This window comes from Bombus vancouverensis, chromosome 12 (genome assembly GCF_051014615.1).
Source record: "Bombus vancouverensis nearcticus chromosome 12, iyBomVanc1_principal, whole genome shotgun sequence".
Classification (NCBI taxonomy): domain Eukaryota; kingdom Metazoa; phylum Arthropoda; class Insecta; order Hymenoptera; family Apidae; genus Bombus; species Bombus vancouverensis.
In genome coordinates this window covers 5,029,410-5,046,387 of record NC_134922.1, presented here as the reverse complement: position 1 = coordinate 5,046,387, position 16,978 = coordinate 5,029,410, and the positions used below count along the sequence as shown (strand labels likewise).

General features: G+C 34.6%; 3 protein-coding genes across 4 annotated transcripts in view; 1 reads left to right on the top strand and 2 right to left on the bottom strand.

Moving 5' to 3' along the window:
* The window catches only part of Adsl (adenylosuccinate lyase), a 25,353-nt gene extending 8,375 nt beyond the window's left edge, over nucleotides 1–16,978 (top strand). The window contains exons 2-6 of the mRNA XM_033341883.2: nucleotides 13,829–14,032; nucleotides 14,117–14,399; nucleotides 14,499–14,650; nucleotides 14,816–15,214; nucleotides 15,404–16,978. Coding sequence (XP_033197774.1) covers nucleotides 13,829–14,032; nucleotides 14,117–14,399; nucleotides 14,499–14,650; nucleotides 14,816–15,214; nucleotides 15,404–15,667 — 1,302 coding nt within the window. The 3' untranslated portion in view covers nucleotides 15,668–16,978. The remainder of the gene's footprint in view (nucleotides 1–13,828; nucleotides 14,033–14,116; nucleotides 14,400–14,498; nucleotides 14,651–14,815; nucleotides 15,215–15,403) is intronic.
* LOC117160847 (uncharacterized) lies at nucleotides 387–5,063 on the bottom strand. 2 transcript variants are annotated; one of them, XM_033341887.2, is made up of 4 exons: nucleotides 4,643–5,063; nucleotides 3,884–4,116; nucleotides 3,530–3,715; nucleotides 387–1,888 (listed from the first exon to the last, which is right to left on the bottom strand). In XM_033341887.2, exons 2-4 carry the CDS (start codon nucleotides 3,974–3,976, stop codon nucleotides 1,661–1,663), a joined length of 507 nt encoding a protein of 168 aa, XP_033197778.1. In that variant the 5' UTR covers nucleotides 3,977–4,116; nucleotides 4,643–5,063; the 3' UTR covers nucleotides 387–1,660. The 2 variants fall into 2 exon arrangements, with proteins under 2 accessions (XP_033197778.1, XP_033197780.1); XM_033341889.2 differs by having other exon boundaries at nucleotides 3,884–4,078; nucleotides 4,643–5,061.
* On the bottom strand, nucleotides 11,139–13,410 carry Ssk (smooth septate junction protein snakeskin). The gene is made up of 4 exons (XM_033341890.2): nucleotides 13,258–13,410; nucleotides 12,124–12,330; nucleotides 11,838–11,957; nucleotides 11,139–11,663 (listed from the first exon to the last, which is right to left on the bottom strand). The coding sequence occupies exons 1-4, from the start codon at nucleotides 13,306–13,308 to the stop codon at nucleotides 11,553–11,555; spliced, it is 489 nt and encodes a 162-aa protein (XP_033197781.1). The 5' UTR covers nucleotides 13,309–13,410; the 3' UTR covers nucleotides 11,139–11,552.

The following is a 16,978-nucleotide window of genomic DNA, read 5'->3' as shown; positions in this document are numbered from 1 at the left end:
GATTTCGTGTTGCAAGGAGAAATAAAACTCGTAGAAGGAGGATGGTTGGAAGATAATTTAAACCTTCATGCTCCATGATCAATTGACTTTAGGAAGTTTTATATCAGCTTCCTGTCATCGGGCGAACCTCTATCATCGCTTTTTACATTTTGTTTATTGTTATGATATATGTTATGTTATATCGAAACGTCGCGTATCGATAGATTTGCAAATTTTCTTCTACGACGATATTCAAGAGAGTGTGGTCATCTCGTCGTGTCAATTAGGCAACAGAGAGATTGTTGTTAGTAATGTTGATTAAAACGTGTCGTGTAATGAATTACAATCCGCTATTATTAAAGCAATGGATATGGGACTTGGAACTGAAAATTGAAGAATAAAACACGTTATTCTTCCAACGCTTATTTTGTACATGTATTATATGGCGTACATTATAATACATCTTTTTATATACTTTCGTTCTCTTTTATAATAAGTTTTACATTTGGCTTATAAAATTATATAACAAAGGATTATCGATATGAAATATTAATTCGTGAACATCTTGTATTACAAGATGTCGATTAGTATTAAAATTGGACGGAATGTATTTTGATAAAGACACATCAATTTTTGTCAAATCTATATAATAGATTTATAAATTGATAAATGTATATAAAGACGAATTATAATTTTTGGTCTTATCATAGTTACAATTATTAATATAAAAAGTATAATTTTTGTCACTAATTATCTAAAAATATTCATGGCAATTCTGAGATTTGTAGCATATATAAAATGTATGATATCAACAAGTAAGAAACAGAGATTACAGATTATATTATTATACATATATTATACTATACGTACGTATAAGAACACTACTCTAGTTATCCAAACTTTCGATTATAAATAATATTCAATATATGTGTATGTATATATATATATATTGTTTAATGGATCTTTATGATTTCTTAAAAATATGAAAAATATACCGTATATATCATAAAATATACCATATATGTAGAAAATCTTTGGAGATTAATCTTTGTTAATTGCTAAATTTGCTACGTTGCTAAAAGGAAAGACTAAAGCTAAGAACTCTATGAAACTATTAATCCAAAATATTATTCTGATCTATCAGTTAAAACTATTTTCTACAGTATACAATTCACTGCATCATTTGATTTGTACATTTCCTATAAATATCTACTTTTCTAACCTACGCGTATAATCAAGTAACACCTAACTAGATCGTCGTTAAGACGATTGGACGGAATCAGAACTTACAACTAATCTTTGAATATTTGGCTCGTGAATTATTTTTGGGCCTATATCAGTGTACATTATTTTTACATTTTTCATTTTTCGGTATATGATGTAGAACACATTCGGTGGGAAACCATCTCTTTTCGATTCTTCTGTTTCTTTTCTTTCATCACCTCTTGTGATAAGCCATTTTATAAAATACGTGACATATTTAACATCAGCTATCTCTTTTTTCTCCATAGAAACGACATTTTTTTCAAAATTTACATAACATTAAATATTCATATTTTTACTGACTTATTGACAACCTATTCTCCTAGTTACATCAAGCAGGCATTTGTAAGTATAATTCTCACGAATGTTTCATACTCGTTCTCCTAATCTAAAGACCGTTACGCCGTATCTTTCCTTCTTATTCGATGCTTTTTGACGAGTAAATGATGAAGAATACTTCCAAGAAGAAAACCGCAGCATTGATAAATGTGAACACTGCGCCTGATATGAACATATCCATGTACTGTTTGCTGGGATACAATTCGTTGTTGCTGTAGTAAGGGCCGAGAATCTTTGTCCAATTATAGACAATTATGCTTCCAGCGACGATGTGCAGGAGCCCACCGACTGAAGAGAACAATATCAACTGCAATCAGAGCAGATCGATGTTACTCAAAAATGTATCGAGATCGACGATCTACTTTTACTTCCATTTTTCAAGGATAATAATCATAAACATAGAGAACGTGCGCAGTTCGTAACTTCAAACATAGTGTCTTTTTAAATATTCAAAGAGTAATTTGAAGAAAAAAGTTAGCATGACAAACTCGTAGATTTCTGAAACATTAATTTCAGTTATTTCTTAAGTGTTTCATTGGTCTTGCCATGTAAGAAACGCGTCCTGTCATGTAATAGGATATTTAGAGAAAAATTTTCAGTTTACGAATAAATTGCCTAGAAATAGAATTTTCTGTGGATTACGCCGAGCACACGTTCGAAACTTGGAACGAATTATGCTATTTCTAAAATTCCTTGTATCGTTCAAAGGAGGTCACGCAGTCGTTCACTTTTGCGCCGAACCTCGCAATTATTCTACGTGTTATCACAGTTGTGAGACACGAACGACACTAATTATCGTATTTCTCGAAGCGACCAGTCCTAGATACTGTAAGTTCCGATCGTTTCGTGAACATAGACGTTGTAAAGTAGGTGATCGATAAACAGTACGGGGACTTGGACGTTGATAAGTTATGAATTTTAATCAAACTAGAACGGAACACGTGCATGGTTTCGAACAGTTTAGTCAGCTCGGAAATAGTCGAAGCTTGGTATCGTGATATATTTTTAATACTTGACAGACTAGTACGAAAGAAACAGTCGTAGATTGTAATAACCTAAGTATTAAAATTAAATTAGCTTTGGGTCTCTTGGATGGATTTCCAGTGCCCCAGAAAATTACAATTTACAGATAATATCGAAGATAGATCGATACAGATATTAGAGGCCACTTGCTGTCTCATTGTCATTTATGAGCTATGAAAAATAAGCGAATCTTGGTTACCTTACGTTGAATACTTAACAATCTCGTCCTGAAAATAGTACAAATATCTTGTCCTTTTTGATGGGAGAAAGTTTTTAATGTATTCACAAATAATAATCATGAACGCGATACTTCTAAAAATAAGCTGTTGTACTGTTTAAAAAATTGTCTCAACATACAATTTGTTAAAATAGATTTCTCATTCATAAATTACAGTCGTGATTATGACTGTCGATTTACACTAAAACGTGCGAATAATTTTACAAACGAGGACGAAGAGTTTTCTGGAGACACGAAGGACGTTTGTTAGTTATTAAATATGCAGTTTCTGCATGATGATTTAGCAAATGGGTAGGGTTCTAACTGGAGACCAATAAAACGACGGAAACTCCGACCTTGTTGACAGATTTATGTCGAAAATACTAAACATGGGAAATGAAACTGACGTGATACTATTCGTCCTTTGGTGATCGTCACGCGATCCCTTGATTGCGACGCTTCGCCCATTTATTATCGCTAGACCTGTCACGTAATCTGTTTTCTGGTTCGCAGAATCTCGCGTTAAATTAATTGAAGCTATCGGTTTTTAAATAATTTACGACAGGAATGTCTACATATTTTATTCCTTACATTAAATCAAAGATTATTCCATCGTACGAATTATTTTATGAATTTCTATCTTTGAAACGCACGCTTATTGTTACGTTTTCTAAACTATACTGACGATTTTAAGTGAATAGAACTTACGGTTCTTTTCGGTATTCGATCTCCCAATAGTTGACAAATGATGAAAAGCGTGTTGATTATCAGGTAGCCAGCAATAGTGATGTAAATCATCGCGGCATCGTCAAGCTTGAAATGCATTCTAATCATGATCTTCTGGAACGAATTTAACGGATCGACGACTAATCCGATAGCGAACACAGCTAAAACCTGTCAAATGCAAATTTCAAATGCCAACGCATCGAAAAATATTTGTAACTGGATTGTTATTAACCATAAAGTACAAATATTCGTTCATTCGAAGAAGAACACGAATTAATTACTAAAATTTGTTCACTGAATTATTCGTCATTTTGTCATGATTAAATAAGTACTTACAATTTCCAAGAGCTTCATCGCAAGAGGCATAAGCTTCGCCACTTTCAGCTCCTTATGAACATGCTGGCTCTCCTGCTGATTATCATCTGCCATTCTGACTCTACGGGGTTTTCCTCTGCCGTCACCCAGTTTGGAAGATTTTGGGTTTATCCTTCGTTCACGATCAATTCTTTCCACCCCTCAAGCACATCAAACCTTGGCAATAGCAAATAGCACGATAAGCATCTGAATTACTGAGGAGAACGTGTACATGAATTAGAGACCAATGGACGCGAAAAGCGGTTTCAGACACATGAGGTAGCTTGCATGTTGAATAAAGATTTCATGATTTCTGCTTTCACGTACACTTCAATTCATACTCTGTTTATTCTCCATTATTACTCCACTTCGAAAATTTCTGAAAGATTTCCCAAGATACTTGACGACGTTGGATATTTCAGCTTAAATCGTTTACTATATTATTGCATCTTGAAATCGCGCGGAACGTCGCAAATAGTTTATCTCTCTCATTATACCTGAATTGATATCCTTACACAGAATTAGCGTTCTTAACATTCTTGACTCATACGTATTACACAACCATAGACAGACACATGACTCAATGATAGAGTACTCTATACCAATCTACAGAAATGTTTATTTCACTACGACTTATTTGTAAAGTATCGTTGAGAAAATTAACCGAAGAGTTTAATGAAAAAACAAGTTTTAAAAATTCCTGAAAAGCACCGTATAAATATCCAAACAATAGATACATACCTTTTTCAACGTGTTCCTCGTGGACACTTCCACCCACGTGAACTAATATCCACAAAATTTCTTCCAGTCGAAGAATCCACCGCACCGCGCACTATCTTCAGTCGCACTTTCTTCTCTACGCAAATATTTTGTAATTTTAATCACAAAATCCTTCACAGTTAAATCGCTCGAGTGAATCACAATTCCAAGGCTAACCCAACCGGGAAGATCCTGGAGATTGGTTACGATCGATGCAGTGGACGCGTGTTGTTAGAAGTCCAGCCACGCTAATCGTGCGATATAGTGTGGTATTGTCGGAGAAACATGCAGTTGCACGCTGTGTGGCGGACAAACTTAAACTGGAACGTCAAGCGTGACACACTGCGAGGCTACGCGTCGTACGTGCAAGTTGCGCAGGCGATCTGCCGACTCTGTTAACCAGGTTCACCGTATGACCGTGTCGCATTCGTTTGCTCCTGTACGTGTCATTGCCGTGTAATTTCACGAAAACGATCCTCGTGTACTTTCTAATTCGTTTAATTGACGCATTTCCGTCAGAATGGATGCATCAAATTGATTGTCACGAAGAACTTCTTTCTTTCTCTCCTTTTATTACTTCTACTTCCGGCGAGGAAGGTACCGCGAAGAAACTAGAATTACGTAACAATTACCGTGGATTTCTTGTTTGTTCTACTATTTCTTGGCCGTGGAAATTCTTTATGGAAAGAATGGTACCGTTACTTTTAATGCTGAGCAGTTGTTAGTCATTGCTTTTGTTAAGTAGCTTTGGGTGGGATATTTTATCGTAGAGGGCAGAATAATTGGGTTTGTGGGCGAGGCTTCTTCTTCTCGGTTAAATTGCTCGAGACGAAGAACGATTTGAACGAAATTCGTCTTATGATGATGATTTAGTTGATGTATTTATCTTATTTCACGGTATGTTTGAGAAATTAGAGAATGTCTGCGACATACGTCTGCTAACAATTAGATGCGTTCCTCGAATGATCGTCGCAGTCAGTGTCATTATGTGGTCAATACTGGGAAGACAGGCGTTGTGTCGGCGTATTGTAATCGTTGTAAATATCAGTATTATAGTAAGATACGAATTTAAAAACATCGACAGAAACTTAGGACTTCTCTTCTTCTTTATTTCTTTAGAAATAGAATTTCAGATCTTTGCAATTGCAAACTTAAATTATTTTATTGAATTCCCAATGTCCCATAAAATTACAGTGTACAGTAGATCAGATATTAGGACTTCCTTGCATTTTGTGCTTGCATAGTAAAATTTAGTAATCGCACCTCATTACTAATTATTATGTTTGAAGATTCACAAATCGTGAAAAATCAATCTAAACCCTTACAAAGTCGGAATAAAATTATTTCTGAATAAAAACCAACAACTCCTTTCTCCATGATTGTACATATAGTGGAGTCTCGCTTATCCGAGTCCCGCTTAACCGAAGTTCTGTATTATCCAAAGTAGTTTGAACTTTGCCGTAACTTCATTTTTTCGAAATTTTGACAGAGAGTATGAACGTGCGAATAGTCAGATATCGTGAAAGCAGTTAATCAAACACACAACAAATTTACGATTAAATAAACGAAGAATGGTTGTAGAAAATACTGCAAGTGTCCACATTGAGAAACGTTGTTGTCTCATTGGAAAATGTTTTATCATACTAATCAAAATACTGTAGTCTAGAATTTAAGTGCAATTTCCTATTCTAAATAGTTATTAGTAACGCTAGAAGATGGTATCACTGTTACTTCTAACGTCGCCTCTAGAGAAAAACAGCAAGATAAAATATAGCAATAAACGTCAGCTAATTGTTTCTCGGCTTTTGTTTACAAATAAAAGTTGCCACATACATGGTTCTCTACAGATACACTTTTCTTTTTTCATGAATATGGACTACATTACAACGTAATACTCTTTCTCTTCCCCCTGAAAAATTGGTTTTCTGACATCTACAGTGTTTTCTACAAACCTTTCTTTGAAAGCAATGAAATAAACCTAAATGCACGTAGCATAACATTATCAAAATGCTTTCTATGATTTTATTATATGATTTACGAACGCTAATAGACCTTTCCGTATTATTCGAGGATAATCGAGGTTCCACTGTATCTGTAAACTTCTCTTGTCGATCATGTTGCCACGTAGTTAAATAATGCCTCGACTGCTAGACGCCCAAGTTATGATTTGGAAAAAGACTCCGGTAATCGGAGCCTGTGACGAAGGGCGAAGTAACTGCGGCATTTAATTCACGAACACGTGTTGTTGATACATCGAAAGGTATGCATCGGTGCATGCTGGACTTCACGTGACTCACGATGTATAATTTGCGTGAACGTATTGCGGATGTGTACACGTGCACAAAAACCATCGAGCTTTGGCCATTTCCACGTCACGTTTAAACACGTATAAACGAAAGCAGGATCGGGTCGAGAGCGCCAGAATAAAAGGGCCACGGCGAATATTTCCTTCCTGAACCGATCTGAAATCGGTTCGTACACCGGCCTCTTGAATCGTATTACTCTTGAGTAATGTTGTGAAATAATTTCTATACTGCTCCTTTTTCCTTGATTTCATGCGGTGTATCGCATTTCCTACGCAACACATTTTCTTAAATATATTTAACAAACGTCTGTGCTCTTGTTAAAGCGATGTAATACTGTATTTCTTGTTTATTTGAATTGCTTTTTCTCCCCGGCAGTTTCTTTTACAATAAATTTTTAAGACTATATCTAAGTATGATTATAGGTTGTTATTGAATATTTAATATCTATAGAAATAAAACTGAGAAAAGTAGATTCATGTTGGGAGAGACGAAGTAAAAAGACAGAATATCATATTACTTACTGCGTCCATGCAGTAATATATTCTTAACAAGCAAAGTAAAGTAGCTTGTAATAATTCAAAGTTTCAGAGAGAATTAAGATTTTTCTTCGTAACACGATGCCCGATAAAAAGCACTACGTACTTATGGAAAGTTATAACTTTTTCGACCATGACACAATAAATGTGCAATACGAATATTAAAACAAACAGAAAGGAATCGCTAAATCTATGTGTACACTAAATATGGAACGTTATCGTCAACTGTCTTCTTATATCCGATATCGACCTATAATTTCCAACCCAGTGGTAGGAATATACTTAAACAAGAAGAAAACTACCTGAAATAAGTTCCAGTCAAACAAACACACTAAGCTCAAGCCTGTACAATTAATATCGATTAAATCTAATATCGATTAATTTAAGAAACAAAGCAAACTAACTTTCGCAATGAACAATGTTAAGCGGAGAAAGCGTAGAAAATTTGATTTTAATTGACCGTAATGTAATAACGAAGAAAAAAGAGTATTAAAGCATCGTGTACGACCCAACTTATATCAACGGTAGATTATTTTCTAATTGCGTAATAGTCTTAATGCGTAGTTACTCCTATTACAGAAAAACTATACTACGCGCATGTACGTAACGTATCTAAATACAATCATTCATGCAGGTGTGAACATCATTATATATCAGGGTGTGCATTCACAAACGTGCTCGATAGAAGATCACGTGTTCACTAGGTCAGTAGGTGCGGCCTGGTCTTCATCAATCATTATGCGATCTTCCTATCGATCTTCAACTATGCGCTACGATTTCCGCTTTGGCAAATCACATTACCGAAACGTTAATACTACTTCATCCTGTCTATATGTTAGACGATTAGAATTTCAAATTTCACGCTTCACTGCCTTTGTTCCTGAAGAATTTGACGGAAGAATTTTTAGATATTAATTTTATTGAGGAAAAATTTGTTACATTGATTTTTTCGTGTTTTTGTCTATTCTTTCTATATTTTATTTCAATCCTTCGTTATGGTTTTCTCTAATTTTTTTCTTCTTTTTAATTTCAATTTAGTTTCGCATTTTCTAACATCACTCGGGTTTCGCTTTGAGAAGTTAAATTACCAGAAGCATTGCTAATTAACGCGATTATGTATCCGGACCGTGGGTGTACGATTGTACCGGTCATTCACGATGATTACCGGGTCAAGTAGACTAATTGATGCATATCATGTTCTCTGTTGCAACCCTTCTTCGACTTCACTCGGCATGCTACATATTCGTGACATTATACACAAGTCCGCGATGTCTTCATTTGTGACTCATTATTCCCGCCACCCATTCATTGTTTTTAAATATTCTTGATATTCGCTGTAGGAGAAGTTCTTCATTGTTTCTTGGAAGACTATTTTACTATCTTATACGTTATTTGCACGCAACACGGAGACAAATTTTATATTACTTGCAATTTGGGTTCTTTTAAGACGTTATGGCTCTCTGCGATTCACACGAATTGGATATATTTCAAGAACACGGTGAACGATCACGGCACATAAACAGATAAAATGGAAAATGAGAGCTAAAGCCAGCACTAATTCGGGGATACTGAAATAATTCGAATTTTATTTGACAGTCCCAAACCCTTCAGTTTCGAAACTTAGAGAGAAATTCAAACATCTCTCATTCGAATCAAGTGGGTTCATGCTTTTAATCTTACGAATTTCCATAGAAAGTGAACTCAAACGTACTCGTAGTCTCCGTCAGGATTCGGGGAAGGATTGATCATCCAATCGACCCACTTGTAAAACTGGTAAATGCCACAAATTAGACTTCCGATTGCGCCAATTACAGTGAGCCACGTTTCCTAAACAGTTGTACATTTTTATACAAACTTTTACTCTCGTCTTCGACCAGTTAATGGATTATACTTCGCCTTTCACTTACTCACGAGATATATATAGTCTTTGTCCATCACCAGAAGTATGATATCTGACGAATGCACGAACATGTAGCCTGTAATAAAGGTAGGTACTAAAACCCCGAAAATTGGAACCTCGAGATATGGCTCCAATGGTCGCAAGTACACTACGGTACCTATTATGCAGGCAGACTATAAAAGTAAAAGGCTTTTACTGATAGAAACGAGCCTTCGAATTTTCATTGTATTTTCATTTTAACCAAACATTGTAAAATTTGTATTTAAAATCGTACCATGGCCAATGTTCTCCAAATCAGCAACTTCTTTTCGAGAACCAATGCGTTTATTGTGAAGTTGTTAATATGCACCGGTACGTTGCCCATTTTTCTCGAGAATTATTCTTCTATCGAAATCATGATATTTACAGAAACTTCCGATCGATAATAAATTTACGACGATATTTTGTTTCAAAATATGTTCTCATCGAACGTGCCGGAAGTTTCAGCGCTCGAACAATCGACCTTTCTTTTTCGACCGAATCGCGCGATGCAAATCGAAGCATGTGACTGACGAACATATTTTAAGTTTAAATTTATTCATTTTGAATGAAACATAATTTATGTGTTGATAGAAAATATTTATTCGTTAACTGTCGTTCTACGTTTCAACATTCCTAGAAGAACCATTTCCAGGAGATTGTTTCATTTTTTTATATTCTGTATAGCCTATATAAGCGGTTTCGCAAAATAGTATGATGAAATTACCTGAAAAGTACGAAATTCTACAGATTTTCCTTACAGTGGTAAGGAAAATTGCGAAAAGAATATATACCCATTAACAGCAAGCCAATTTTTAATTCGTTTTGTGGAATGTCGGTCCTCGTGTAATTTTCGTGATTTGACCTCACCAGAGCTGCTGTGCCACCTATGAAATGGAATATCGCTCCGAGCGAAAAAAAGGTGAATTCCTATAAATAAATATAGGAAAAGATAAACGAGAAAAGATCACGCGAGACGTTATATATTCGTTGAGAAATAAATTCACGTCTAATATCGGATTCTGTGTCTAATTACATCTTGAGCTTATTACTTAGAATTCTAAATATTTTACTTCCTCACATTTCCGTAATTCAATTACGTTATTAGGAAAGTTTACGTTGTTAAGAAAGCTCATGTGCAACTAACTGGTAATCTGCGAGGTTTTTCAAAAACGTGAGTCATTGCGATGGAAAAATAGATGATAAAGTACGTGGACGCGTCGATGCAGTAAATGACCCATAACCATCTTGGTGTCGTGAATTCCTTGCGGTTTAACAGCTCGTGGATGCAAACACCAGCTATGATCTAAACGGCCAAGAAAATGTAGTTTCGATTTCGATTTGTATTCGCAATTTCTTCGATAAAAAGTAGTATTACCATTTCGTGTACTTTCAAAAGAAAACTGAAGTCTTTGAAAAGTCTAGGTACTTGAGTAAGAGGCATGTTTATTAATTATCATAGAATAAACTAATCATTGGACGCTTTAAAATTCGATGAAAGTAATCGATCTTAATATCGAGATATGTACTGAATTGTCTGCGAATAATTTTTCTCCGGATAAGTTACTTTATTCATATTATCAAACCGTGGACGTATATTGTAGAACTTTCGAAAGTTGTTCTTTTAATCTCTTTCGTTGGATAGAATTCTTTTCTTAAATTTGTAAAGAATATACGTATATTTTCGAGAAAAGATTTGAAACAACTGATTTGGAAAATTCGTTAAAATAGATATATTAAATTGTCGTATAAATGATGAAACGAAATTACTGACAAGATTGTAGCAACATTATATAAAAATTAAAGACTGTTTTCTACATTTTACTATCTATAATATAGACAGGTATCATATAGATTGTATATGCAGTAGTACATCTTGTCGATAATTCAAGTACAAAGTTGTAATTATAATTGTAATTATAAAAAATGTAATCTAATTTTTAATTTAACGATTTACTTTAACTTTAATCCTCTTCCTTTCTTAGATAAATTATTTTGACATTATGCAGATGACAGACATATACTGAACTTTTATTTCAAACGTCGGAGGATTTGTTTATCTTTCTGTTATGACATCGTTTGGAAAAAAATGTGGCGAGATTACTATTCTATATGTTACGTGAAACGTGACTTTATTCTAAATATTCATCGTGGCTTTTTGCAAAATGTAGAACGCTTAATATTAGATCGACGAGATACGCTGCACCCTCGATAACGCACAACGATCCAACAGCTAGGCCGACCTAAAAAAATTTTTATTCTGTGTCAATACAATGACAAGGTACATTGAAACACTTAGATAAAATAAATAATATCTATTGTGTAAAATTACAATAAAGAATCGATGAAGACAGAGATGTTTTATAAAATTCATCGTTGTTTAATTAATAGTTAGTAATTAGATTATTAAAGATTACCTGTCGTTCCTGGACAATCGTATCGAATTTATTTTCTGATTGATATCCGTGCCAATAATGGAGTGCTGTGCCACCTACAGCGATGAACATGAAGGTTCCAACGAAGTTCATTATAATTTCCTAAAAGTCAATATTTTTCATTAATGTCAAACAATTTCATATCTTCCGATAATTATTATTTATAGATCTTAATCTGAATTATTTATAGATCCCGCGTCTAATAGATTTTTGTTCTAAAATAAATAACCTAAGTATAAAGTTGTAATCGGAGCGAAAATGATCTTACAACAAGTGTCTTTTTGTGAGACGAGTTGCCAAAGCAATAAGTAATTAGAACAACGCTGGTGTATATGAAAAATCCCACTAAAACTCCAGACGCAACGATTTCTGCGTCCGGATTTTTGTCTTCGTTCAAGTTCCATGTTCCTCCAACACCCAGGAATTCCCCTTGGTATCCTGTTCGATACAGGATCAGGATTATAAGATTAATAACCTGAAAGGACAATCAACAGCCTAAACAAGACATATATACCTTAACAAATAAAATAGTTTTATATCTAAGATCGATTTGACTTGCAACAATAAATTACAATTCGTGAAGATCTGTTTAATAGAACGTGATACATATTTGAAAATTGTAATGTCCTCGTATATAAAAATAACAGAATTTCTTACTTCTTCGATATTTTAGTCTCTTTTTATTAGCTGCTCATAAGGAATTAACTCTAGTAAAAGAATAGTACTCTGATGCCACGATACCGTAATATGGTATCGCTTTACAAATATCCTTATCGTACATCGATAACTGAAATGAATCATACAATTATGTACAAATGTTTCTTGAATGAGTCTAGTTACAATGATTTATCAACGTAGGAACCTAACATTAATTGTTGGACCAGGCATTATTAATCAGATTCGACACGCGATTGATATGACTTAAACATCTGTGAAATTGCCGCAATTTTTTCATAAATAAGAATCAACTCTACAATGACAATGCGACATCCATTAATCGTGATTTTGCAATAGTACTATTGTTGCAAGGCACCTTTAGGTGAAAAATATTTCCATTGCTGCACGAAACGAGAACGTTTCATCCAATTGACGTAATTTTGTCCTAAAAGTTATATCGAAAGTGTATTATACTGTCCATATTTTGTCGTAACTTTAATAAATTGTAAACCAAATGGAGAATTTCAATTTTGTGCACGCGCGAAAGAATGAATAAAAAATCACAAAATTTTGATCGGTATATCATCTTAATTATTCGTCACACAACTTCATTTTTAGAATCACAGTTTCACTACCCGTTTTATGTTTCCGAATTATTGACTCGGCACGCTTCACCTTGATATAAATATGCATATAATAAAATATAATTAGATAATAAAGAGAACGATAAAAGAGTTCTCCTCACCAGTTTAAGCACTTTTATCGCTATACCCGCAATAGTTTCTAAAGACACCATGATTACTTTTTCTATATGAACTCTTCACGCTTGGGACAGGTGAACTAATTGAAATAAAAGCGTGCTGGTTGTTTTCGACGCGGTACCAAGCCCTCTTTATCTAATCAGATGATACAGCGTACGTCGACAGAGGGATAAGACCAGTAGAAAACGAACGATAATATACCTCGAAATATAACGTTCATTGTTATTTTATTTTCTTAATGCTTGTTTTCATACGATTAATTCAATAAAATTATCATGAAACGTTATTATATTCTTATCCCTGACCATTTTTTTTAAATGCCATTGACCTAATTATCTTAAAAGTCCTCCACTGCACACAATTACAAAATTGACTTGAATAGAACTTGGTTTTAAAAATTCAATTTTACCTGAAGAAACAGTGTAAAGATATACCGTAAAATATGTAAATCATTATGCGAATGTACTTTCTAAAAAGAAATTAGTGACTAGTCTTTCGTTGAGCCTTTTACGAATAATATTATTAAATATTTCTAATGTCCAATATTTATTTTAGATGCTGGGCTTAGCTATCACCCCGGAGCAAATCGCGGAAATGGAGGCTCACGTGAACGATATAGATTTTAAAGCTGCTGCAGAGGAAGAGAAAGCCACCAGGCACGATGTAATGGCTCACGTTCACATTTTTGGAAACCAATGTCCAAAAGCTGCTCCAATAATCCATTTAGGTGCAACTAGTTGCTACGTCGGTGACAACACGGTAATATTAATATCATTTCCTGTAATGAATACGCATCATGCATGTGAAATACCCTATTCATGGTAGTTGTATTGATTTTCGAAGGATTTAATAATTATTCGTCAAGGTTTCAACATTCTTCTGCCGAAATTGGCGAACGTTTTGTCCCGTCTCGCGAAGTTCGCCATGGAACATCGGGATTTGCCGACTTTGGGATTCACTCATCTTCAACCAGCACAACTTACGACCGTTGGTAAACGAGCTACGCTGTGGCTTCATGATCTTCTGATGGATGAGAGAACTCTTTGCCGAGCTAGAGACGATTTGAAGTTTCGCGGAGTGAAAGGTACAACTGGCACTCAAGCTTCGTTCCTTCAATTATTTAATGGTGAGTGTGTATCTTAAATAATTGTAAAAACTATAATTATTATATAATATAATATATATTTAAAAATATTCCACTTTCGTCTTTGGTTCGTTTCCACAGGTGATGATAAGAAAGTTAAGCAGTTAGATCAACTGGTAACTAAAATGGCTGGTTTCGATAAACACTATCTTGTAACAGGACAAACATACAGCAGAAAAGTCGACGTGGAATGCTTAAATGCTCTAAGTTCTTTAGGTTCTACTGTCCACAAGGTCAATAAACTACCTTCTCTAAAAAAAGAAATAAGCTGTCCATTATTTATTTGGTAAAAATCCAAATGAAATTATTGAATGAAGCAAATAGGAAAATAGTAATAAAATAAAAACATAATGCAAGACTTCCTTTGAAGATTTGCTTTATTAGTTTCTGTTCCACAGATCTGTAGTGATATTCGATTACTGGCGAACATGAAAGAAGTCGAGGAACCGTTCGAGAGCACTCAAATTGGATCAAGTGCAATGCCATACAAAAGAAACCCAATGCGTTCAGAGAGGTGTTGTAGTATAGCAAGACACTTGATGACTTTGGCCAATAATGCTCTACAAACAGCAGCCAATCAATGGATGGAAAGAACGCTCGATGATTCTGCTAATCGAAGAATTACTTTGTCCGAGGCGTTCTTGTCAGCGGATGTGCTCCTAATGACTCTTCAAAATATTACGGAAGGCATGATCGTTTACCCCAAAGTTATCGCCAGCCATATCGCACAAGAATTGCCTTTTATGACTGCGGAAAATATAATAATGGCTATGGTAAAAGCAGGAGGCGATAGACAAGTAAGATTTATGTTATTGTACACTCATAACAGAAACAAAATTGTATTTTATATGAAAACATTTACCTTTCTACGCTTAGGAAATCTGACTTTAGTAGAGTTCTAAAACAAGAACCCACAAGAAAAAAAGAATATTTTTTTAAAAACATTTTCTTTAATCCAATAAATTAATATTTCTTTTCCGTGACAGGTTTGCCACGAGAAAATAAGAGTGCTGTCTCAAGAAGCTGGTGCACAGGTGAAGCAACACGGCAAAAACAACGATCTAGTGGACAGGATCAAGAAAGATCCATATTTTGCCCCGATCCTTAATCAATTGGATAATCTTTTGGATCCGCGTACGTTCATTGGTAGAGCACCTCAACAGGTTATCGAATTTTTAGAAGAAGAAGTCAATCCTGTGCTTGAGAATTACAAAGGGATTTTAGGCGAAAAGGTGGAACTCAACATTTGATCCAACAAAAATAGGATTTTTTATTCTCTAAGGAAGGAAGTGATCTTTTGTAAATGTTTTATAAAAAGTTTCGTCAAATGTTGTCTGTTATTTTTACGTGTGTTAGTATTGTAAACTTTACAGAGATTAGAACTGAATAAAACAGAAGAAACATAAAGTGCACTGTTTCGCAGCTACGCGCGCGCTTTTTCCACGTTCAACGTTTTTCTCTCGTTAAGAAAACCCGATTTTGCTTCTGAGACTCGAATGAAAAATTAGAAACTTCTCGCCAACATAACTGCTGTGATAGCAAATGAAGATGGAGTAGACAAATCAAAGAAATACGAGGAAATACAGACTTTTTAAAAGAAACGCTAATTTTCATATTTACATTTAAATGGAAGAAATAGGACAGAATAAGAGATAGAAAGATAAAGTTGCGAAGACAGGTGAAGAGAATAGGTACAGTAGAGTATAAAAAGAAAGGCAGAAATATAGAGACCGATCGTTTATTGTAAACAGATAGTTGAAACATAGTGAATAACAGTTGCTTAATCACCGATTCACTTTTCCAATCTACATTTAAGAATCTTAATAAAATGTACATTTCTTTCTCTTCAGATAACATATCTGAAAGGATACTAGATGCAGGTGATTAAAGTCGACTAAGCAACTGTTATACTTTACAAGAGAGGCTAAAAGTAGCTTTACCCTGAAACGGGACATAATTGGCTGTTTTAATCGCAAAATATAGAGCGAAAAGATGTAGCAGAGTGGAAAGTACAACATTGGTAACGTGTATATTACATAGCTTGGATTTCGCATAAACAACTATAGCACTTGAGAATCACAGCATTAGGAGAATTACGCACTGTTCTCTCGTATATAGCTTTTTTTACTTTATGATAGATCCAGGTAACGATAGGTGGGAAGACTAGACTAGAAGTGAGAGAAGACAAGAGGAAACGCAATTTCCTGGTCGAAAGTGACACGGCCTGTGCACTTTCGCTTTTACGCGTTCATTTTTCTTTTGTCATGCTTTTGTAAAATACTTAGATTATTCTTTCAACTTGTGAAATTCAGCTATGTGTAAGCTTAAGCACGAAGTTCACTGTAGTTTCTCAGACAGATAGAATACAGAGAAATGTAGATAAAAGTAAATGAAAGAAGAGAGAAGTGGAAGAAAGGGAAAGCTTGAAAAGGTGAAAATTTGATAGAGAAAGGTTTAAATATAGGAAAGTAGAGGGTAGAAATTGAAAAGATGAAATTGAAGAATAGAAGAAAGCAGAATAAAGAATTGGAAAGTGACAGAAAAGAAAAGTGAGATAAAAG

Bases quoted from the DNA above. Each gene is read 5' to 3' on its own strand.
- Ssk (XM_033341890.2), bottom strand. From the start codon at position 13,308: ATGGTGTCTTTAGAAACTATTGCGGGTATAGCGATAAAAGTGCTTAAA. The intron at 12,331-13,257 runs GTGAGGAGAACT...TTGTCCTTTCAG, and splicing joins CGATAAAAGTGCTTAAACTG to GTTATTAATCTTATAATCCT. The intron at 11,958-12,123 runs GTAAGATCATTT...ATTGACTTTTAG, and splicing joins CTCACAAAAAGACACTTGTT to GAAATTATAATGAACTTCGT.
- LOC117160847 (XM_033341887.2), bottom strand. From the start codon at position 3,976: ATGGCAGATGATAATCAGCAGGAGAGCCAGCATGTTCATAAGGAGCTG. The intron at 3,716-3,883 runs GTAAGTACTTAT...TGCATTTGACAG, and splicing joins CGATGAAGCTCTTGGAAATT to GTTTTAGCTGTGTTCGCTAT. The intron at 1,889-3,529 runs GTAAGTTCTATT...CTCTGATTGCAG, and splicing joins ATCGAATACCGAAAAGAACC to TTGATATTGTTCTCTTCAGT.